This window comes from Mytilus edulis, chromosome 3 (genome assembly GCF_963676685.1).
Source record: "Mytilus edulis chromosome 3, xbMytEdul2.2, whole genome shotgun sequence".
NCBI lineage: Eukaryota > Metazoa > Mollusca > Bivalvia > Mytilida > Mytilidae > Mytilus > Mytilus edulis.
In genome coordinates, this window is record NC_092346.1 from 18786187 (window position 1) to 18810607 (window position 24421).

The following is a 24421-nucleotide window of genomic DNA, read 5'->3' on the forward strand; positions in this document are numbered from 1 at the left end:
TTCTAACCTAAACGATGTAAACGATACGCGCGTAGTCGTTTAATCCGTTTGTTTCTTACATTTTTTGGTCAACGTTGACATCGTTCACATAAACGATGTACGAGCAAAATAGTCGCGTAGTCGTTGATCGTTTATCGTTGGGACGTGTAAACGATAAATTTGTTTCTGCATCTGTCGTTTAAATAATTACCAGCACGTGTTGTTTTCGCAAAGTCCTGGTTATTTATTTCCCGCACTTTTACCTGTTTGTTTACAGTGCGTGAGTGTAATCTATTTCTGTCTGACTACGTGGGGTCGATAAAGTTTATTAAACGATGCATTTGTTTCTAGCAGCTTAACGTTTACTAAACGATAGTCATCGATGACAAAATTTCGGGTTTGAAACAAATGCACTCTTAATTAGCTTAGATTGGCTGTTTTCTGGTCAAAGGTTTCTGGTTTGTGGTTTTCTCTGGCTTACTTCACACTGAAAAATGACTGCCATGAAATAGTCATTTACTGTCAATAATGCTGAAGTTGGCGTTAAACTCCAATCAATCAATGTAAATGAAAGCAACCTGTTGCATGAATGCTGTTAAAATTTATACTTAATATGTATTTTGTACTACATGTACAAACGTGTATGCATAACATGTTCTACTTTATTTTAAAATATGCAGTTTATATTAGAAACCTGAAACTTTTTCACAGCATTTACTATTAATTACTGTATAACATAAATATTCTTTTCATTATGCAGTAAGAGATATAAACTGCATTTAATAATTAGGCCTTCTTATCTTGACAGTAAAAACCAAATCTACAATAGCAAGAGAATAATAACAATATAAATGGAAAATGATGTCATTTTGTGTAATAAATAAATGTATTGATTATTGAAATGTATATCGATGACTCAGGATGATGAGCCAAGCTGTTTCGCCCTTCACATAATCTTTTTTAAATAATATTGATTAATCTTACTTTATCATTGGTAATTAAATCTTTGATAACTTATAACGAACAAAAATCAATTATCTTAATTTATTATTCTTTCTTTTATCCATTTGTCTTTTTAGGGGTATGTACAATGTATGATATGGTTAAAATGGTCTTAGTTATTAATTGTCGTAGATATTAATTATAAGAAGGGTTGAGGTGATAAAACGCTCTTGGAAGTGGTATTGTTATTTTATATGAGTTACGAAAAATATTTAGTTTTGGTATTGTCTAATTGAAAATAAATGAATAAAATTTAATGTTGAAAAAAACCTGTTGGTGACCTTCTGCTGTTGTCTGCTCTATGGTTGGGTTGTTGTCTCTTTGACACATTCCCCATTTCCATTCTCAATTTTATTTCAAACTGTTATGGAGATATACAAAAGAAATTGTGCAGATGCCAGTTAAACTATAAATTTGTATTTGTATGAGGGTTGGAATTAACATCTTTTGTAAACTGGAATAGGTGCTAAGGTGTTGATCTTTGGTTTAGGGATTGACTAACCTTCTTTTTCTTGGATTGGTTGACTTTATCATGTTTATAACAAATTGAGAAGCAAGAATTATTCAAAATAATTTGATAGGTTCATTGAATTTTCTTCTTGTATTGCCTATCACAGTGGCAATCTGAATTATTATTATTATTATAATACTATGACAGATAAAAAATAAACAGCATACAGTTTACTTGTCAAATATAATTTGTGTTTTACCAATAAATGGGAAGGTTGAAGACTGAAAGCAGACAAGAATATTTAGTGATGTGGGATGAACGGTTTGAACAAAAATGTTTCTGTATAAATGATGAAATTATTGGACAATATCTGTGAAGTTTTATTTTAATTTTATTCCATAGTCTATGAAACAGGCTCTACTTTGTTGAAAATGTCAAACTGCATACACTTAATACTTATAATTCACAAAGCTAAACTTTTGAATTCCTTAGCTTTTATTTTTTTGGGGGGGTTTGAGAATGCTTGATGAAAGTAAATCCAGGAAAGGTCTTTGAACCCAGAAAATTTAAAAAAAGGGGCCTTTTCATTTTCAGTTCCTGTTTATACTCAGGTACATTTATAGACATATAAATGAATTAAAATTTAAATTATATAAACATGATAAATGTCGTTGCAAAAAAAATCTGATCCATACAGAAACTTAAATAATATAGAATTGTGTATTGCAGGGATGTTGTTGTAGAAACTGAAAGAACTCTGAGAATAGCTGCTGAAAACAGACTTCAGGAACATTTAGTGGATCCATATAAAAGTCCAGAGGTAAACCATGAACTGAGACAGAGGCTTCCAAGATCTAAAAAAGATGATCCAAAACTGTCAAGATCAGATCAAGATCAAGAAGATGATTTAATAGAAAATCCAGGGGAGATAATCGAAGATATGGAATCACAGCAAGTTACCAAAACAGACAGGTAAATTTGCATGTTAACGTGATCAGTTTCTGATAACTATGATCATTCTGACTCTAACTTGTCACTGTGGTAACTGGTTGCACTATTCTTAGCAGATTTCACTAGTTTCTCTCAAGCTACAAATTTAAAGCTGATTGAAAAGAGACCCCTATGTGAATTTTATAGCACATGCAGTTAGTAATAAACACTAAAATTAAGTAAAATATGCACTTTATGTCTTGTGGTTTATAGATCAGAAGTCATTTTGTTATGAACTGTTATTTTATGAACTTTAATGCTCCTAAATGATCGAAAAGGGAGGATGTGTAAAAGATAAAAATCATTGTTTAATTTACAAATATGACAAAAAATTCTCAAAGAATACAAGCACAAGTGAAAAAAGCATATATATATATATTTGTTGTCGATCCTTTTTATCACTCAATATTTATACATGTATATATATATTTCACAGAGTGATATTAAGGCTTGAAAAAACCCAAGTATGTACTTTTGTATCAAATAGCAAAAGTTTGGTATACCTTTACAAAGCGAGAGTACTATAAGACCGCTTGACCTCATATGAGATACTTTTACATATTTATACTAAAATACTGCAACTTCTGAAATTGTCAATTATGATAGCAGTAACAAATTAAAGAAGATATTTTACATTGTCAGTGATATTGTTTACCTCAAATTACACCCGAAATTCGGCCTTTTCCCCTAGAGAAAATTCCCAATTACTAAAAAAAATGGCTTAAAATTCCTCCCAAAAAGTTTTACATTTTCCCAAAACAGTGATGGTATTGGTAGTAATGTTTGTAAATTTAGTATTCATGTTATGATTTTGATATTAGAAAGCACTTTTGAGATCCAGTTTTCTGATCAGAATCATCATGGTGTTTGTAACACATGTGGTTTTCAATGCATTAAGTACCATCATTGTTTTGATTTCTTTCCCCCTCTGAAAAGTACCTTTCAGGTTGAAAATGTCTGACAACCAAAATATACATGAAAAACAGTGCAAAAAAGACAGCAAAGGTCAGCAAAAAATCGGCGATGTGTTAAGAATAAAAAATACAAAGGAGTAGGTCCGGTAAGGACCGATTTTGGCCTCAAATATCAGGTTCATCTGACGAAAGATTTTGACCACTTTTTAAACACTTAAGTGTCTATTTTATCTGAATTAATTAGTTTATGTGAAAGATTTTAACAGATTTAGTCATTAAAAACGATCCGATTCAATCTCAAATTTGAAAAATCTACCAAATATGCCGAAAAATGTCACTTTTCAGATGGTTTTTGGTAAAAATGAAAGTGGCCGCATCCGTGTTCATCCTCAACCTTTATATATATTTTGTATTATCATCAAATACAACTTACATTTCAATATTAAGGATGAACACGAATGCGGCCACTTTCGTTTTACATGAAAACCGTCTAAAATTTAACTAAAATGCTAGAATTATGAATTTTTCAGTAATTTAGCATGACTTAATGGTGCAAGTACCGGATATATGTGCATTGTATTGTCAAAAACAGCCCATATATATGTAGCAGAGGCATTCTACTGTCCAATAAATAACTAAAAGTTCACATTTTAACAATTTTGTAAAACTGCTATATTTTGGGGCCAAAAAGGGGTCTTACTGAACCTACTCCTTTCCCAATTTCAATAAAAAATATGCATTTTTCCCAATAAAAAACGGTAGAGGTAGTTTTGAAAAAAGACAAGAATATCACTGATTGTTTCTTATCTATTCTATACGGTGACCTATAGTTGTTAATGTCTGTGTCATTTTGGTCTTTTGTGGATAGTTGTCTCATTGGCAATCATACCACATCTTCTTTTTTATATTATAATATTTATTTGAGACATTAACATGTAAATTATTTATATGGTCCTTTTTTAGTTATCATTGCTCTAAAAACTTTGTCAATTCACTAATGAGAAAAATAACAGTCATCAAAATATTAAAACAAGCCTGATTTACATGTAGTTCACTTTGTTGCTTTTAATTGCATTAAAATATTATTTTATTATATATATCTGGCATTGTCAAGAATACTTTTGTTTAGGATCCATATTATTAAAATTATAAACATTCGATATAAGTTTTTCTGATTTTATGTACATTTATATATTGGACCCTATGTGGGTTCTTCTGCACCACTTAACTAGTCTTCACGCTGAGTGGCAGCCTAGGCTTGTAAAATTGCTCTCGGGCCTGTAAAAATCTACAGGCCAACAGAATCTAACAAAAAATTTCAAAAATTGAGCTCCAGGCCTGTTGATTTAAAAGTTCACTTAACACAATAAAAAACTCTAAAAGAAAGACCATTGATGAATACATGATCTCTTTTTTTTTTTTACTGCTTTCCATTAAATTAAAGTAAGAGTTAGGATATTATCAATTAATTTCCAATAGTTTCACAGAAGTTACTTCCCTTTTGTCAGGTTCAAGCTGAAAACATTGGCAGATATTTTTAAATTAACAACTCTATTTCAGTTTCAAATCATTATTTTTAATATGATATTAAAAGGTTCTTTTTAATAGAATGTATAAAAAATTGTTCTGATATTAAGTAGTTTTATAATTTGTACTTATAGCCCTCAGTTAAAATTTAAATTGTATCATTTCGATTTTTTGGTTATAATAATAACAATATTTTATAATGTCCTGTTTTATTCTTGAAGAATTTAAAGAAACGTATTTCAGCAGAGATAACGAGTTTGCAGAAAAAAGAACTATCACTCTTAAGGAAGTGACTGTAAAAATATTATGTTTGGGGTGTCGATCAAAACAACAATTGTTGTCTAGGTTTAAATAGGGTCAGACAAGAAGATCGAGTAATTATTAGAAATAATCATTAAGAAAAGTGCATTTTGAATGCTTAAATTTTTTGCAATTCCAACGGGATGAATAGCACACTGACTTACAATCAATACCCCTTCTGTGTAAACAAATAGTTTTAAAGGTTTTATTATTTAGTTTTATATTGTAGAGAGCAGTGGCGTTATAAAAAATTGTTGAAAAAACTTACGTACAATGAGGTGATATCGCGTTTTCATTTTAAATACTTAACAGGACTTTGGTATTAAATACTGTTCAATATTGATGATTGGGAGGTTTTGTGCCTAATATAATAGTTTGCAGCGTGATATTGTCGGTATAACATTCTATAAGTACCGTGGGACATAATCGTTTGCTTCGCAGAAGGTGGAGATTTTCGTTCATTATATTCTCAAAATGCATTTAATTTTACATGTGTAATTTGAAGTCTTATGTCAAAAACATCAAAGTCTTAAATAAAAATATAGAGTTTTAAAACTTCAAAGATCATGAAGCAGTTATTGGATTTAATAGAAACATAAAATATTTCACACTTTATGTCAGATGATCGTAGTTTGATGTATAGAAGAGTGTGAAGCGTACTGAATTTTTAATCATTTCTATCAGTCAGAAACCTAAATCAATGATTTGACCAAAGTCTTTTCAAAACTTTTTTCTATTAACATTCAGTCCTTTTGATTTTCTTCTGTATTAAACAGTAAGAAGAAAAAATATTTTAGAAATGAAATTAAAAGTGCCGAAACTAGACCTGATAAAAATAAATCTGATGCTTAAAATTTTCATGTTCACAATATTTTTTTTTCTGGAATAAACTTTACCAGGTATGTCTGCCTGCAAATATTAAAGCCTAAATAGGATACCTGATAAATTATTGAAGCAAATGAATTGTTTATTAGGTTAATTTAAAAAAAAAAATTATTTCTATTTTTCTATTTTTCAACTTTGTTTTTTTATATTTATTTTTTTCTGAGCAACAGAAAACTCACAGTATCACTCTATTTAGCTATAAATCATGTATATGCAAAAAAAAAAAAGATTTATAATTGAATGAACTGTTTGGAATAACATATACAGCATCAGCTTTTATAAACGAATGGTAGAAAACCATGATGATTTCCTTGAAATTAACATCATATATGACATCGTTTCAGCGTTTTTAATTCATAGACAATAGGTAAACAGATGTGTTTGTGTATTTTGTCAACACATTAACTTATTTTCATTAAATTCTTTAGTAATCCTTCAGAAACGAATGCAGTGTTTATAGCCGAATAATTGTAATTAAACTCTGTTTAAACATAATAAACTGAAGTAATACTTTTGTTGCTGGGTGATTGCGAGGTTTGTAATTTGTTGTGTGGTGTGATGATGTATTTTGCTGATATAATAAAATTGTTTTTTCCCCGTCAGCGCTGTTGGGAGAGGTACCATTATAATTTATATTATGTCACATTTTATTTCTTCACGGCAGTAAATTGTGGCCACACTTTATATTGTTTAGACCATAATTTATACACGTCTAATTTTATTTCCTCACGACAATAAATTGTGACCACATATTGAATGTTATCGGTAATAATTCAACGATAATTATTTAGGATTCGGTGTTTGTTGCTGTATGACAAAGTTCAAAATTTAATTTTCAATTTTCACATCTTTGAAAATGAACATTGAACATGGCAATCATACCACATCTTCTTTTTTTATATATTGTATGTGTTTGCTGTTTTGCTTATTTGATGAGTTGAAAATCAATCTAATATGGTCAGAAGACTTTCATGATCGAAGTCTTAGCGTACCCGTTTCTCTTGGATTTTTTGTGATATACAAATATAAGATATAAATATAAACATGTGTTTATTATAGTTAAAAGGTTGCTGATGTTATTAAAATTGTGTTACCTTTGATAAATCAATAAATTGTAATATTTGTTTTTGAAGAATATGGCGAAGCCAATTTTAATTCCTAAGTCTTCTTTTCAAACCCTATAAATTCTGCTGTGATTATTTTTAATCTTAAATACTGCTTCATTGCTGATCTTTAATTCAAAATGTTTTTTATTTTTTTTTCTACCAAATTAAGTAATTTAAATGAATACCTTATTGCTTTCTCTAAATAAATTCCTTTAAATGATTTAAATTATCATCTTTCGAAAATTTATCACTTTTTCTGCAACTCTCTCGAACACAAAATAAAAGGAAAATGGGAAATAATATGATTGTTGTTTGTTTATAAATTGAAAAAAGGATATGGTTTGTTTTCTCCCTTATTTTTGAATAGAAAATATAATCTGAATATAATGTTGCCTGTTTTATATGCTCCTGGGTATGTTTTCAATAGTCCAATATAACTCATTATGAAAGAGTTTAAAAAAAAAAAATGAAATATAAAAAGGGATGCCTAATATTTCCATGTGAAAAAAAAATAAATAGACATTTGTGGAAATAATTACAGTAATGCACCATCTGAATAAACATATTAAATAAAACTCGTTATTTTCAAATTTTAATTAAAATGTTTCTACCATTTACTGTTTACTTTTGTTTAATTAATTGGTTTTGTGCCGATTTTGCATATTTCTCTTAAAGAAAAATCATGGCAAGTCGAATAGAAAAAAAGCAGATGAACAAATTGTTATTTTTCTGATAAAAGCATTGTAATTATATTTTACATTAGAGTAATAATTCTATCTTACAAGTTTTAATTGATGTCGTCCAATCTATACTCTTATGATATTCCCGTCGGTTTTTGATTAATAGTGAAATATTTGATGGAAGTAATTGTCGAGAAATTTTTTAATAGAGTACAGTACTACAGAGACCTGACAATGAATATATGCTCGCTGATGATCCTCTTTTTGAGTCTGATTGTATATTGATCTCTTTATTTCATCCTGAAAGGTAAACGATGGACAGAAATGGAAAATACAACAGTTTAAAAAATCTTTTCATGCATAGATTATTGAACAAGTCACGACGGAATAATAGGAGCTAGGACCCGGAGAATTACCCATAGTGCACAATGAATGGATTGTTAAACATTTGAATGATGCTGAATGCGATTTGTTTACACATCTTCTTCAGACCTAGAGATGTGATCATATTTCTTCGATTCTTCTCCTTCAATCAGCTGATCACAGCATTTCAAAGCGATTATTATTGAGGGTAAAAAAATTTGACAATTTGAGATCTTTTTTATACGTTAGTGATTGATTTACTCATTAACTCGATTCTCTCGGGACAATAGATTATTTTAATTGCAAACTGAAAAAAAGAAGTTTTTTTCTCGGTAGATTGTAATTTATGCTGCCGAGCTAGTAAGTAAACATTGAGAGAAGTGCTATGGAAGCATGAAGCGATTAGAATTGATTGTCTGGTTGGCTGTAATTCCCTCTAGGTTTAGATCGGTAGGGTAGCAATGAAACCAGGGGAAATGATCTAGTAGCGTTTGTTTGATCTGTCAGGGGTGTCGGAGAAAACAAACACAAACTTATTCAATTATGTTTGATGAAATTTGTGCAATTTTTACAATGTAAATACACTCTAATTCAGTTTTGTTTGAAGAGGTAAATTTGGTCCCATACTTTAATTAACCTCCACATAGAAGATTTCTTTGACTTTAGACAAAATAATTCATTGACAGGGGTCAAATGTGATGGGATATTAGCCGTGTATTCTATCAGTGCTGTCTAAATGTTTATGATCAAGGATTGATAGGTTGTTTATTAAGATTTGAATATTAGCGGCACAATTACGGATTCATAGTCTCCAAATTGTTTAATGAATATTTTAAGAGGAAGTTTTTAAGCTAAAAATCTTTGCTATTAAAATAGATAACTATTAGTTTCTTGTTAGATTTTAAAACATGTGCAATTCCTTGTGTAATAAATATGGTTTTAGTCAAATTAAATTATGATAATTTTATAATATGGTTCATCCAAAAGGGCACATATTATTTACACTTATCTTGAAGAAAACTCAGTAATAATTTCAACTTATACAAAATTTGAAAACCAAATCCACCCCAAAATATAATCAACAAAATTTATCACAGAAAAAAACTTTCTCAAATAAAGACCATCAGTGGAATTTTTAACATCTTTTAAAACATGTTCATTTCATTCATATTTATTACATATTTAATAAATATATACATTTTAGTGTAATGGTATTTTTCTTTTCATTAAATCATTAAATGGAAACATCGGTTTCAATGAATGGTCTCAACAAATTATTCGAAGAATTCAGATTCATATGACATTACTGGCAGAGAGAAAAAAAAAAGGATGATATACTCCAAAAATGAAGGGCTCTACTGACACGTTCTGAGGATCTTGATGGGATTTTAAATTAAAGAATAATATACAAAATGTGAATAAAATAAAGAAAAACAAATTGTGGAGAATACTGAGGTGCTTAAATATAAATATAAAGAAAAAGAAAATAATCGAAAAAAATGATTGCTTTGATAGCCCTGAAATATTTAAAAAAAAAAAAAAAAAAAAAAAAACCCCACCTTTATAACCCTCGCTGTAATACATTTAAGTTTTTGTACTGTCTTTCAGTCAATGTACCAACATCTTTGGAGTGATTGTATGGTAAAGAATATAATGACTTAATAAGTATGAGAATGTATGGTAAACTATGAGATGTTTAGTTTATGTTCTATTTTTTTGGAAGGAGAGGGGGTGGGGGAGAATAGTAAGTTTATTTTGCCTCTTTTGGTTAATAGTATGAATGTGTATTGCCATGTTATATGAACATGTAGTATGAATGACTTTTCTTATGCAAATTTTATAGAATAAATAATAATAACAACAACTTATGCATCTTTATTGACAATATATACAGTATAAAAAAATATGTGAACTTGTGATACACGCAGGGACGTAGACAAAAGAAATGAGCAGAGCCTTCTATCATAAAAAAGTGCCCTGCCCTCCACTGGCACCCTGCCCCTTTTGAATTCTAGCTGGAGCACTGCTTATGATGGTTAAAATATATGGTTATGTGCAACAATATATGTGTAAAGATACAAGGCCATAATAATGATTTCAAATAATCCAAGATATTATATTTTATTTTTTCCATAATGTGCAAAAACCTCATAGATAATAAAGTAGAGGAAATGAAAGGTTTTTTTTTTGCTTAAAAAACTTCTCAGATGAGAATCTAGGAATTTTTGTACAATTTCATGTTGTACTATGAATCTATCACAACATGAAATAGATTTACACAAATACATATCTTCTTTTATTAGATGTCCTCAGTAAACACTATCTGTTTGTGATTTGACCAAAGTTAATCCTGGATGTTGCAACACTTACATGTACAGTCACCTTTGCATAGTGTCATCAAACACTGTTTTTATGTGACATGATGGTCACATCAGATTTTGATTATTTGTGATGGCATGTAAAATATGATATTGTAGAAAAATTATTTTTGAAAATTATTGTTTTTCCTTTATTTTTGAACTTGCAATTTAAAAACAAATTCAGTGAAGAAAAATATTCTTGCAATATTTTCACTGAGATTACTTGTTAGTCATCACAGATTATTAAAATCACTGAATGTTTTTATTTTATTTACTCTTTTCCAAATTATTATCCCCATGTTCATTTTTGAATGGTTCAGCACCAGACACAAAACACATTCTAATATTTGGATTCCATCCATGCATGAAAAATCTCAAATTGATTTGTAAGTGATTATATTCAAGATATTTATCTCTTATACATTTAATATCTTGTTTTGAATACAAATGGGTTAGCTCCCCTTAGTATTTACACAAAAACAATATTGTAATGATTATAAGCACTTCAGAGTGTTTGTTATGTAAGCAATAGAAAGATCATCTCACTGATTATTTTCCCCAAACAAATATTTCTACTAATACAATTTTTATATGTGCAAATGTTGTTATATAAACATTGACAAAATCTCGTCCAAATAGACACAGTGGTAACAAGATGACAAAATGATTGTTTAATCCCGTCACTTTACACTATATTATCATCATTGACTTTAGGTTTTATGCATACAGAGAATTGTTGAAATTTCTAATCAAGCAGTAGTTGATAGATAAACGATTTTAAACACTGATAACCCTAAATACACAATTTGATAGTTTGCTGTGCAAATGATTTCTGTTTATTTTCCGATAGTAATGTATGACTTCTCATCTTCTCTTGTAAATATGCATTTCATTTTCAAACATTCTTAGCCCCGTCGCAAGTAAACATGTCCGTCATTAATAAATCTTACGTGTAAATATGCACTTCATTTATAAAACATATAAATTCTATTTACAAATCTGTTATTTTGTATTAAATAGATAAATATTATATTTGGTAACTGTTATACAGACGCGTGTTATTCTGCTTACGAGTAAATAGTCAAATATTGAAACAGTAACCATCTTGTTGTCTCGTCAGCTTGTATATGAATTTATTACAAATGTAAATAGAATTCGATTAAAATAAATAAATTAATGTTATTTATATAGAAATTAAAATAAACACTTGTAATTTCATGTACATAATGTATATTAATTAGCTTTAGCATGTTTAGTTTTTTTTTTTTAATTTTCAGATACGAAAGTGGGATACAAATATACTATATTATAGCACAAGGAAAATATTTTATGTGCTAATTAAAATTTGTAATAAATAATTATTGATTTTGTTTTGTTCTTTTTAAATTTTAACCAAGAATTTGTAATTTTTTTAGAGTAATTTTTGAATGGATTTCAGTACATGTAATTACGATGAAATAAATATTTTTAAGAATTGACAACCATATAATCTTAGTACATGTTGTAAGGCTGTATTTTTATTAACGATTTCCACGGAACATTTGAACATTTGTACCATAAGGTGTATTCAAACAAATTTTTAAATAAAGAACCAAATTTTAATACTTGTACAAATAAATTCGATATAATGAATGTAATTTTGAAAGAATCGTAAATTATGTTTTCTGTGCTAAGGACTTTGATATTATTATATGGTTATTTAGCTTGACCACATTTTAAAAATCTTTAACAATCCATTTTATTTGAATTGATTGTGATTTAAATAAATATTGATTTACACTTTCAGACCACCCAGTCCTGACCAAGTAGGACACACCAAATCAGCAAGCCAAGTAAAAAGAGCTTTGGGTAGGTTGCATTTCACACCATAAACAAGATAAGAAAATACGGAAATGTGGTATGATTGCCAATAAGACAAATATCAAACAAGTGGATGTAATAAGCATTTATAGGCAACCAGACAGCCTTCAACAATGAGAAAAATCCTTACAGTTGTAGTTGGCTATAAAAGGCCCAGACATGAAAAATATAAAACAATTCAATTGAGAAACTAACAGCCTCATTTATAATAGAACAGTTTATAAAAAAAAAAAAAAAAAACATGAACCAACAACAACCACTGAATTACAGGCTCCTGACTTGGGACAAGCGCACAAAGAATGGCAGGGTAATGTTTGTGAGCTCTTAACCCTCAAAGATAGCTTATTTATACATGGTATAGAAGAAAACATGGTAAAGGACAAGGTACATTAAGGCCCATTTTATCAATTTTGTTTTTGAAAGCTACTTATCACATTAAAATATTCCCTTAGGTTTGAAGTTTGTTTGAATGAACTTCAAAACCATTAATTTCAGAAAATGGGTGAAGTTAGGGGCTTAAAAGGGCATCAAAATTGTCAAAAGAGGAAAAATAACGATATTTGGCTATTTTTCTTAATATTAAATAGCGTGCGCCTACGTGACCCAGAAAAAAAATATGGTGGTTTAGACAGCAAAAACAGTTCTCAAAACATTGGAATAAAAATTCCTGGGTCACGTTGGCACAGGAACTTAAAAAAAATAACAATATGTGGAAAAATTAATTGCAAAATGAATAATAATTACAATATTTGAATAAAAACAGAAAGTTAACCCCCCTCACTTCACCCAGTTTCGAAAATTAGTGGTTTTGAAGTTCATCCAAACACACTTCAACCCTTAGGGAAGTTTTAACATAAAAGTAGCTTTCCAAAACAGAATTTGAAAATGATAAAAATGGGGGGCCAAAACAGGCCTTATCGTACCTTGTTCTTCATTGAAATTGGCTTTAATGAAATTTTCAAAACCATTTAAAATCGGGGAATGTATTTGTGTCATTGAATGATCCCTATATGGATTTGGTTATTCCTCCTCCTGGTTCTATCAACGTTTTATACAATATTCCAGTAGATTTGGATTAGACAATTTACACATTTGTTCCTCTATACACATTTGTATCGAAAAATACACTCAATGATTTGTGGATTTTCAGAATATCTTGCAGAAAAATAAGTTATATTCATTTATTTTGTCTTTATTTGCAGATTTTAAGGGCGCTGAAAGGCCAAGAAATGATAACAGTGACTCTAGCAAATCGTTTATCAATAAAAACATCATTCCTCTTACTCATTCTAATATAGTGGGATTTCCACAATATGTCAGCATGCCACAGACCCCTGTGTTATACAGACCTGGTCTGACCTCGTCCTTTAGTCCCGCTGGTGCTTACTCTTACAATCTGACCTCTCCACGGAATCCATTACGTACCCCTACTGGTGCACCGAAGGTACAAAATAACGACCAACAGGATGATCAGTCAGAAAAAATGGACACGTCATTAAGTGTTAGTGAATTACACACTGAAGAACTACCTCCTCAAGAAACAACACGATCACAACAACCTCAGCCTCAGCAATCGTTCTTTAGACTGCCTTCACATACAATGAATGGTTACCCATCGCCCATCAGGTCCTCGTCATTCTTACCAAACCATTCGCCTATGTATCAACCAACATCAATTACAGAATCAGTGCTTCCATCATATTCCAGTCATCTTAGTCCGTCTGACCAAAATAGACAGGTGGCGCTACTGTTGTCAGAATTAGATGCTGCAAAATCTCAAAACAAAAAGGTAATATTGCATTCATTATTTTGTTGGTAATCTCTGAAGAAAAAGTACTTTTATGAGTAAAATTGGATTTAAATTATCAAATGTACCTGTATTCGAATATGCATAATACGTACATATCACTCCTTCGTTGCTTAGGTTTAATCTTTGTTTAATAATATTGTTATCAACAGTTTGCATAGAACAATTTGGGAAAAAAATGAACTGCATGCATAAAAGCCTAATGTTTATTTGTATTGTTTAAGCAAATGTCATAAATAATAATGTATGGATTTCATAAATTTTTCATATTAAAAAATATCTGATTTATTTTTATACTCACAGGCATTTTTAGATTGAGTAGACTGAAAATCTTTCCAATAAGGAACTAAATTATAATGTAGTTATGGTGATGTCATGTTTGAGTCTTGCAGATTTATAATTACCAATTATTGAAAACAACTGTTAATTATTTATGGCTGCAAGTCAGTAGAAATTTATAAAAAGCATTGATACATATTTGAATATCATCTTTTTTTTTAGTTAATGGAGAAAATGATAAATATAGAACTAGATTTGGAGACAGAGAGGTTGAAGGCCAAAGTTCGAGAGGCAGATGAAAAAGGTCATACAGATGCTTCTGTGGCAGCAGGTATAATTAGAAACAATCAGTACTTTAATTGTAAGAATTGAAGAGTTGAAGAATGTCAGATATTTGAATATATATTTGTTCATTACATGTTACTAGTAATTCTTTTGGAAAATAAAGGAATTTTACAGAAGTTCTGAGATCAGATACATTGTGTCAGAGATGAGGAAAAACTTTCAGGTCAGAAACATTGTGTTTAAGATTAGGAGATCTTTGAAATCAGATACCTTGTGAAAGATGAAGAAACTCTCTCTGATAGATACCAATGGTTAAAGATGAGTAAAGTCTCTGAGATCAGATAACTTGGGCAAAAGATGAGGAAACTCTTTCAGATCAGATACCTTGGTTCATAGATTAGGAACTATCTTAGATCAGATACCTTGGATTAAAGATTTATCTAAAAAATTCTCTGAAATGAGAATCATGGGTTAAAAATAAGTAAAACTCTTTGATCAGTAATCTTGGGTTAAAGATAAGAAAATTCTCTGAAATCAGAATCTTGGGTTAAAGGGTAGGAACAGTCTGAAATCAGAATCTTGGGTTAAAGGGTAGAAACAGTCTGAAATCAGAATCTTGGGTTAAAGGGTAGGAACAGTCTGAAATCAGAATCTTGGGTTAAAGGGTAGAAACAGTCTGAAATCAGAATCTTGGGTTAAAGGGTAGGAACAGTCTGAAATCAGAATCTTGGGTTAAAGGGTAGAAACAGTCTGAAATCAGAATCTTGGGTTAAAGGGTAGGAACAGTCTGAAATCAATGTCTAAAGGTTAAAGATCAGTACACTTTCAGAGTTCAGAATCATGGTTTAAAAAATGAAGAAACTCAATCAGGTGAAATTAAAACTTTTGTTAAAGATAAAGAAATTCACTGAGATCAGTGGTACTTTTCTCAAAAAATCTTACAACTAAAATTGATTTTAAGCTATACTGAAATATTCAAGACTCTTACAGTTTTTTTTCTCATAAGATATTTTGTGAAATGAGTGCAGAATCTTGGATTAAAGGTTAAGAAATTCTCTGAGATTTGATTATTGGGTTAAAGATGAAGTTTTGAAATAGACTAGTTTTCTGAGTTTTATGCAAATTATAGCAAAAACTTCAATTTGATTTCAGACAATTAATTAGAATTTCTGACATTTCATGAGAATTATTGTTTTAGTGCCTAATGCATGTTTTAGTCAACTGTAAAGAATAATTTTGTAAAAGGATATTTCAGATGAATTTATTTCTAATTATGTTCAATTTAAATAAAATAACTTTTCTAATTTTATTTCCCCTGACCAGGTAACATTACAATACAATTCAGGTAATCTATCAACGATCTAATGTTCCCATTAAGGCTACTGTAGGTAGGGAATTCGGATATCGATCATACAATCACGATTTATTCCGTTTCATTTTTCCTTTTAGTTATTTTGATTGATCTGTGAGAATTAATTGCCTTGCAACAGTTCCTATTAAAGGAGACTGTAATTTACGGAGATGCGACTCAATCGTGATCAACTCGTCGTAATGAGTTTGGCACATCGCTCAAATAAAACACGGTATCTCATTTCCTTTTTATCTTTTTATTTTAATCTTTATTACAACAAATTGATAATAATATAGAATGTTTACACCATATTAATGGTAAAATAGGAAAGCCCAAATGAATTAACACGGAGCGACAGTAATGGTTTGGGTCATATATAATTGGACAATTATTAGTGTCAAACGGAAGATCAAATTATTCGGTAAAATAATCCATCCCATTCTCTGCAGGTATTTGGAATAATGAAATTTTTGCATCAAAAAGAGATGTAAATGTATAAATGGGATCCTTTCATTAGTTGGTAGAAAATGTAGAAATGCATTTGTCAAATTTTGTTAAATTATTATCAATTTTTATACTACTACTAAACGAAACTTGAGAAAAAAACTTATGATTTTGTAATACGTACATGTATTTCTTTCACATTTAAAAGATTTTTGATGTCTTCTTTTCACAGTTGAAATTATGTATGTGTAAACCATCTTTTTGGCAAGTGATAAGTTTTGGTCTTATTTTTATGAAGAGTTCTTTAAACTAAATATCAGATTGTAATCATACAGCTCTGGTGAAAATCACAGAAAATCTAAGGTGCAGTCACCTGACTTAAAAAGTTTCACCTAGGTGGCATGGATTTCAATGCTTAACATATGGTTAAATTGCTTCAGGTAAATTTCAAATTCACAACGTACCAATTGCATGAAAATAAATTACCACTTGCATGCGTTTGGATTTAAACAGATAAATAGAAAAAACATGTAGGAACATTTCTGTGCTATTTCAAAAAATGAAAATAATTGAATAATTTATCATGGAGCTTTAATAAATGCAATTCTGTTGATAAATTAAGATTTCTGATTCAATAAGAAGTATCGTTTGGTTCCTCTTTTTACTGGTCCACTTATTCTAACATGTAGGGGAATTTTCTGGTCTTAAGTTGTTTCAATATCTAAGATTATGATTTTTTACAAGACGCCTTACGTCATAACTTTAATATATCAGTTAATTAGTACAAAATGTGTGCACCTGTTTAGGATTCATCTAATAATCCTGCCATTGAATGATTTCAGTTAATTGGTGCAAACCGTGTAAACCTGTATAGGATTCATCTAAATACCATGCCATTGAATGATTTTAGGTATGGTTCAAGAAGTCCATAAATCACAGAGGAGAAAAGAGGAGGCCATGATGGGTAGAATTAAAGTAGCCAATCAGGAGAGAGATGAGTCCATGTTCCGTCTGTCTGAAATGGAAAGACGATATGAAGAGTGTGTTTCCTTACTTGAAAATTTATTAAACAAAACTTACTAAAGTCTGTTAGTCAACAACAAATTTTTACAATTACTGAAAAAAGAAAAGAATCAAGTAAACTGTTTTTAAAAAATGCGATAATTTTAAATTAAAAAAAGATTAGTAAACAACCTCTTTGCAGGAAAGTTTTTAGAAAATGTGACATTTTTGTGATCCCAAATCCTCCTCACTACATTCCATTAAAATGAAAAAAAGTCTTCATGATGAGCTAAAGGCTATTGGTTATTATTTTTTGGTTTAAACAGATTTTTTTTTCATTTCAGAAGTTTCAGCAGAGACAGATCTGATAGTGGGGACATGGAGGATGAATTAGATTTGGAGGAGGTGAGTAATCACCCCAACTTCCTCTTAACCTCAATAATATTCACACTTGCCACTCTATTCAAGATTAACATTCCACCACCTCAACAATATGTGGTGCCTCAGTGGCCAAGTGGTCTAAGTAGTTACTAATGTTATCACTAGCCAATCAACACAGAGATTGGGAGTTTGAATCCCAGTCGTGTGGGTGCACTTGACTCCAATCTTAGTTGAAAAAGGTTGTCAGTTTCCCTATCAAAGGTCTGTGGTTTTCTCCATGCACTCTGGCTTCCTCCTCCAAAAGTGGAGCTTAAAAGTGGCGCTAAAACACCAACAATTAATCAATCAATCAATCAATATTCACACTTGCTGCTCCAACCCCAGGAGTTTTTTATTAGAGTTATTTACCTTTGCCAAAGAAATGGTCTTTTTGCTAATTTGCATCACTCAGACTGGAGAAGTCCACCCCAAAAATATGCAAATTCCCAATAGCTTATATCAAACAGTTTAGTGGTAGGATTACTAAGTTGCTATATTATCGTCTTGGTATAAATATTACTTATTTTAATCAAGAAGTCTTTCCAATTTGTGGTTCATAGTAATTTTGTTATCTTTTTCTAATATTAGATAGAATTTTTAATGAAGTTAAAAAACATTTCTATCATCCTCTCTAAGTAAAAATGTGAACTATGAGATAGCTTAAGGGCATACGATACAGTTTTGATCCTGTATTTACAGTTTGATGAAAATTTCCATATAGGCTATTTTTTGCCTGATTAAATCAAATATGTAATAAAAAATATACCTCCATGTGCTACTTTTTTAGTTAAATGAGGTCGAAATTTGGTATATTAGCTCAAAATTCGGATTTGTGGCCGTATTTTTCTTTTCGAAAGAAAGACATAACTTTTTTGTTTTAAAAGATAAACACAAATTGTTTTTTGTTAAATAATTTGTAATTTCTGTATTTTATAAGTATCATAAAAATTTATGCATTTTTTATTAAAAAATAATTCATATTTATCAAATGGTCATGAATTGAGAGAAAAACGTCTTTTTTTGCTGTAAGTTTATCAAAATTAAAAAAATTGCACTATTTACAGTTTTATAAAATTTGGTCCACATAATCTCCCTGGAAAATAAAACAAAATGTCGTTTTAAAAAATAAGGGTCCATGCACTCGTTTTAAAATTAAATCAGTTTGAATGATAAAAATCAGTCGAAAAATGCATCTTTTCCCGATATGTCATAGTTTGACGTCGCGAAAATAACATTTTACGTTAGCAACGTCATTACCTCCCCTGTAACTGTATCGTATGCCCTTAAGACATTTTTATAGAAGTAGATTTTTACCTTATCTGGACTACTCCATGTAGATGTAACAATTTTTTCTGTTAAAGTCAAAATTGACCTCCCTCCTAGCAAACAATTTAGTAACTGACTTATGTTCTAATATTTACAGATAATTTATCTATTGTTTGAAAAATATGGTTTAAAATATTAAATTTTTAAGATACTTATATCATGATCTACCAGAAAACGTAATCAGTCTGTTATTTTTAAGGATATTATATTGATCTTCAAAATTCCAACTGATTTAAGCAGGATCGGAGAAATATGATGTTCCTTGACCGTGGATTGTATGTGATTAAGACGAAGTTCTGCCGATGTAATTTGCTGAGTTCCCACTCGACCCCACAGTAAAATAATGATTGATCTTTATTATTTCACCTTATATCTTCATTCCGACGATTGCTTGTCAGATCCACTGACTTATTTCATGTTATTTAAAGTTGAGGAGAAATTTCATCCTTTGCAGAACTAATTACTCTTGCTTGGAATGTCTTTAAACTGCTCAATATCCATGACAAAGATTTATAAGGTACATCCCTGTTATAGATTAAAATCGGCAAAATATGAGCGCTACTCAAGAACAATTTATGAAATGTATTGATTTGCCGTTGCTTTTTAATTCAAGATGAGAATGAAATATGGCGTTGAAATGAGAAAATTGAAGACAAAGATCACAGACCAATGATATTTACGATTTATCCCAGATGCCTTTGATATGGAAGATTGTTACGTTTTTATTTGTCAGTCGTATTTCACATAAAAGGAAATTGTGACAATTCGCAGTGTAATAAGCTCTTCAGAAATCTATAAACAAATGTTTTATCTTCAGCCAAGCTGTTAAATTCTCCCAAGGTTTTTTAATCTCTGTTATAGAAATCTACCTCATACAAGCTCGTCTCGGGAGAAAGTCGACTTTAAAGCATTCATATGTTCTAGATCTTACTTGCTTTCTTGCAAAACATTTTTTGAATTTTTAGTTGCTGTGGTTAATTGTGTCAGATTTTTTAGTCCCTAATTTTGTTTGGGCGAAAGGAGAAATTTATTATTTTTAAAGTTGTCAGTTCTTTTAAAACATTCCTCTTAATCTAGCGTGTACCAAGGTCATGAAGAGCTTTTGACCTGCATTATTTATGAGGCCAAAATAAATGTCTCCTAATAATGTAAATTCATAAACATGATGACTTTTAGATAAATTGCTATGTTTGGTAAAACAAAATTAGAATTATATAATAGGCTCTGACATCATATTTGTGTATATTTTATACATCATATTTGATTTATACTTTTTCCTAAAGTTTGTTTATTTCTTCATCAAATTGTGGTCTCGGCTCTTATTTTTCTTTGCCTTTTACTGGTTTGGTCATATTGATGGATTTACTTCTCATTTCTTTTAACATCATTTCGCAGACCTTTGGTTAAAGCAGTAAAACATTTTCTGTTATAAAAAAATCGTGTACTTTTTTCAGAATTTTGACCATTTAATGTCCAGAGTTGGTCAGTATGATTTCCCAAATGTACATGAATACAACTCCTTAGCACAGAAATTAGAACAGATGAAACAGAGACAGAGAGAGATTGCTTCAGATGAGATGCAGGCCATATTAGAGCAAAGAGATCTGGCACTGGCTAAGGTATCAAACATTTATATATGAAAAATTAAAAAAAAAAAATGTTGGAATCAAAAGTGCTCAAGGGGGTAGACCTTGGTTCATGGAGATAACTCTTTAAATCAGTTAAGCGTTTGTAAAAGTCAAGTTCATCAATGTATTATAAGCATTTACCTGAAACAGATTGAAAATAATCTATGTAACCTAGAAGCTTGGAATATATTTTTGAAAATGGTTGACACAAACGTACTGATGAATTTAAGAGTTATTTCCCTTAACCTAGATCTACCTCCTTAAATCTTTTTGAGATTCAATAACCAGTTTCACAAAACATCTTAAGACTAAAGTGGATCATTTGTTGTGGACAATTCAGTACACTAACTATCAACTTATAGACCTTAGATTTTTTGTAAATCTGACCATAGCTGTTTAAAAGTATCAAAATTTTTCACTTGAGTCATTATTAAGGTACAAAAGAAGGGGATTATTCTTTTAAATTTATTTTAAAAGCAAGGTTTTATGAAAATCTTACAAACAGCCCTTTAAACAAAACATGTTTGAAACATTTTTTTTTACCCAACAGAGGTGTTTCTGTCTATAGGAAGCTGATACAATGAAGACAAAAAAAGTGAACAATTGAATGTCTTCTGTTGTAAGATTCAGGTGTCAGTTTAAAAAAAAAAACTTAAGACTTAGATTAATCGTAAGTCATGAACAATTCAGTGTATTTACGACCAATCTTAGTGGTAAGTTTTTTTGTGAAACTGACTCCAGCTCTTTGGTTAACATTCTGTCTGAAAATTTATTAATCAAAAAGAAAAGGTAATCCTAAAACTTTTTTACTTTCTTAAAAGAAAATGTCATGCTTATCATTTCAATTTCATGTTTTAGGCTAGAAAGTTAGAAGAAGAATTAATAAAAAGACAAAGAGAAGATACATTTAACAATTCAAACTCAGAACAAAATCTTTTGGTAAGTATAAATTCAACAAGAATTTTACAAAAAGAAACCCACATTTTATCAGGAAGAAACTAAAAGTTTAACTTGAGGAAGAAAATATTGGAAGGTCTCTAAAATGGAGGAAGATTTTTCAGGGTTCAATGTGAATTTGTCAAAACATTTAGAATTTGATGGATTAGTGAAAGTGATCTATCACTGAATCCGATGAAAATAAATCTGGTTAAACCAGAAAAGTCTTACGTGTATTAAATATAGAAACTCACACGTGTTTTCAAGTGTTAAATTAAAAATTTAATAAAATAAAAGATTTGCACACCTTTCTTTCATTTCCTTAACTGATCTTGTAAATTTGTCATAGAAATCCGCCAAAACACATGTTTCCATTATTTAGACAATCATAAAAAATCTTAGATTGAAATAGATTTGTATTCCGTAGAGAAGTTAAATCCTCTGTAAATCATTAGCTTATTTACTCCAAATAAATTTGTTTTATGAACAATTCTTTAACAATGCAGAAAATGTCAGCCGTTTACTACCTAATCCTTTGCAAATATCGGAGATTTGGGGAAGATTATGTTATTGGATCGCTCGCTGTTTTCGTATTCACATTAAATTGAATTTGGATATTTAATGCCCGGTGAAATGGATTTGATATAAGCTAAAACAAATAATTTTTTCTTCTGTACAATGTGTAAATAAAAAAACTTGTCAAAATTTCTCCATTTAAAACCAATCCAAAGTATGAATATAAGTATTTGACAATCAATCTCGTACCGTTTAGGGTTTCCATGCAAAAATGAAGGAAACTGTCTTTTTTTCCAGAAAGGGTTGCTTCCTTCTTCCTAAATTGTTATTAATTGCTATACTTGAAATTTCATTTGACAGAATATTTATGATCAGTGCTATTTTCCATTTTTTTCTGCACTATCCCTTCCTTAGTTTTGAAATTTTTCCCTGTTTCGGCTAATCATTCTTCCATTGTTTATAAAATAAATGAATTTGGCGTTGTTGCGATGACAAATTAATTGATTATTGATTGTTTACTGCCATATCGTCACATTATAGCTAGTTAGAGACGATAAATTGTGGATTTACTCATCAAAATCTTTATCAGTAAAAATCAGGAAATTTTAAACAAAACAAGAAATATCTAATTGAAGTTTACAAAGAAGTCACAAGTTAGCAGTATTTTTTGCAATTCATGATTTTGGTCCAAAATTTAATCTAACATGAAATTATGAACCATACCAGTTTCATATACATATATTTCTTAGACACTTCTCCAAGGCTCAAGTTCAAGTTTACCACTAAATTTAGTGTTTTGTAACACTTTTTTTGAGTTTTGAATTTCTTCTTATGCAAAATTTATAATTGAGCCAGGGTCCTCTGTCATAAAACTTTTCTCAGTTCTCTGAGTAAAAAAAATTGTGCTCAAAATACTAAATCAGCTATTTTTACGAAAATCGTGCTGGAAATTTTTTGACCACAAGTCCTAATCAGGCCTTGATCCACCCTTTTTATAAATTCTGGGTCTGTCACTGTCACTTAACTCGAATCATCTGTTACACAACACAATATGTTATCCTCTATAATAAACAAAACAAACCTATATGATGTAACGCAATAATTAAAGTATCATGCAAAGCAAACATCTTATCTTAAACCCAGCTTAGTCCTAATACCAAAAAAAGACCTGTGTTCAAGTCTGATGTCAAAATTTATGTTTGCACCCTAAAGTACAGTTTCTAGAAAGTTTTGTTTTTAGAATATAAATGAGTTGCATTCTTTTAAGGTGGTACCTAACACTACAGGAAGATAACTCTGTAAAATCAGCTAAACGTTTTAATTACGTTGTGTTGTAAAGGGAATATTAAGCTTCTCAATGAACAATAAGGTGTGTGTCAAGCTGCTATATAACCAGTGTAATTTTTCTGACAAAACGGTTGGTTCAAAATTTTTGGATTTTTTATATTTTTGTTAAAGGGTTAAAGTAAATACTTTGACAAAATTTTATGAAAATTAAACGAGCCAAATTAATTTTAGTGAAAGTGTTGGGTACCACCTTAAATTCTTATATTTTGTTTTCTAAATTATCTTTCTCAAATAAGACAGATGTTAGTAACTATATCTCTGTCATATTACCAAAAATTGGACGTTCTTTGAAAGCCATTTGGTTGGTATTTTGAAATTATTATAGAAAATTTGGATCCAAGGAATAATAATAAATCAGCAGTAATTTGTATGTGTTATAGTTTACTGATTCAAGGTATATGTTGAAATTTCAGCATAAAATACAATCATAAATCTGAAGAAAATATCTATTAAAGATATAAGAATAAACACTCAATCTTTTTTTCGTTTGAAGTGTTTGCCACAACCCTTTCAAAGTGTTATAAATAAATCTGTTCTTTTACTTTTATACGAGATATTATAAAGATAAAAGCAGATAATTTGTAAAATTGAAAATATTGAAAATTGGATAAAAGGAGAATTTTGTGGAGAAATCTTTGAAAAGATAGATAAAGAAAGACATTG

At 29.8% G+C, this 24421-nt stretch overlaps 1 protein-coding gene across 8 annotated transcripts in view; it reads left to right on the plus strand.

Annotated features, from left to right (window-relative positions):
* The window catches only part of LOC139515971 (mirror-image polydactyly gene 1 protein-like), a 37894-nt gene that overhangs the window by 5026 nt on the left and 8447 nt on the right, over nucleotides 1–24421 (plus strand). For all 8 annotated transcript variants that reach the window (XR_011662879.1, XR_011662880.1, XR_011662881.1 and 5 more), the window contains exons 2-9: nucleotides 2162–2404; nucleotides 12344–12405; nucleotides 13620–14206; nucleotides 14726–14834; nucleotides 17494–17623; nucleotides 17930–17990; nucleotides 20786–20950; nucleotides 21818–21898. Coding sequence is in view for 2 of the 8 variants with exons in the window: in XM_071305765.1 (XP_071161866.1) it covers nucleotides 2162–2404; nucleotides 12344–12405; nucleotides 13620–14206; nucleotides 14726–14834; nucleotides 17494–17623; nucleotides 17930–17990; nucleotides 20786–20950; nucleotides 21818–21898 (1438 nt within the window). In the remaining 6 variants the exon portion in view is untranslated. The remainder of the gene's footprint in view (nucleotides 1–2161; nucleotides 2405–12343; nucleotides 12406–13619; nucleotides 14207–14725; nucleotides 14835–17493; nucleotides 17624–17929; nucleotides 17991–20785; nucleotides 20951–21817; nucleotides 21899–24421) is intronic.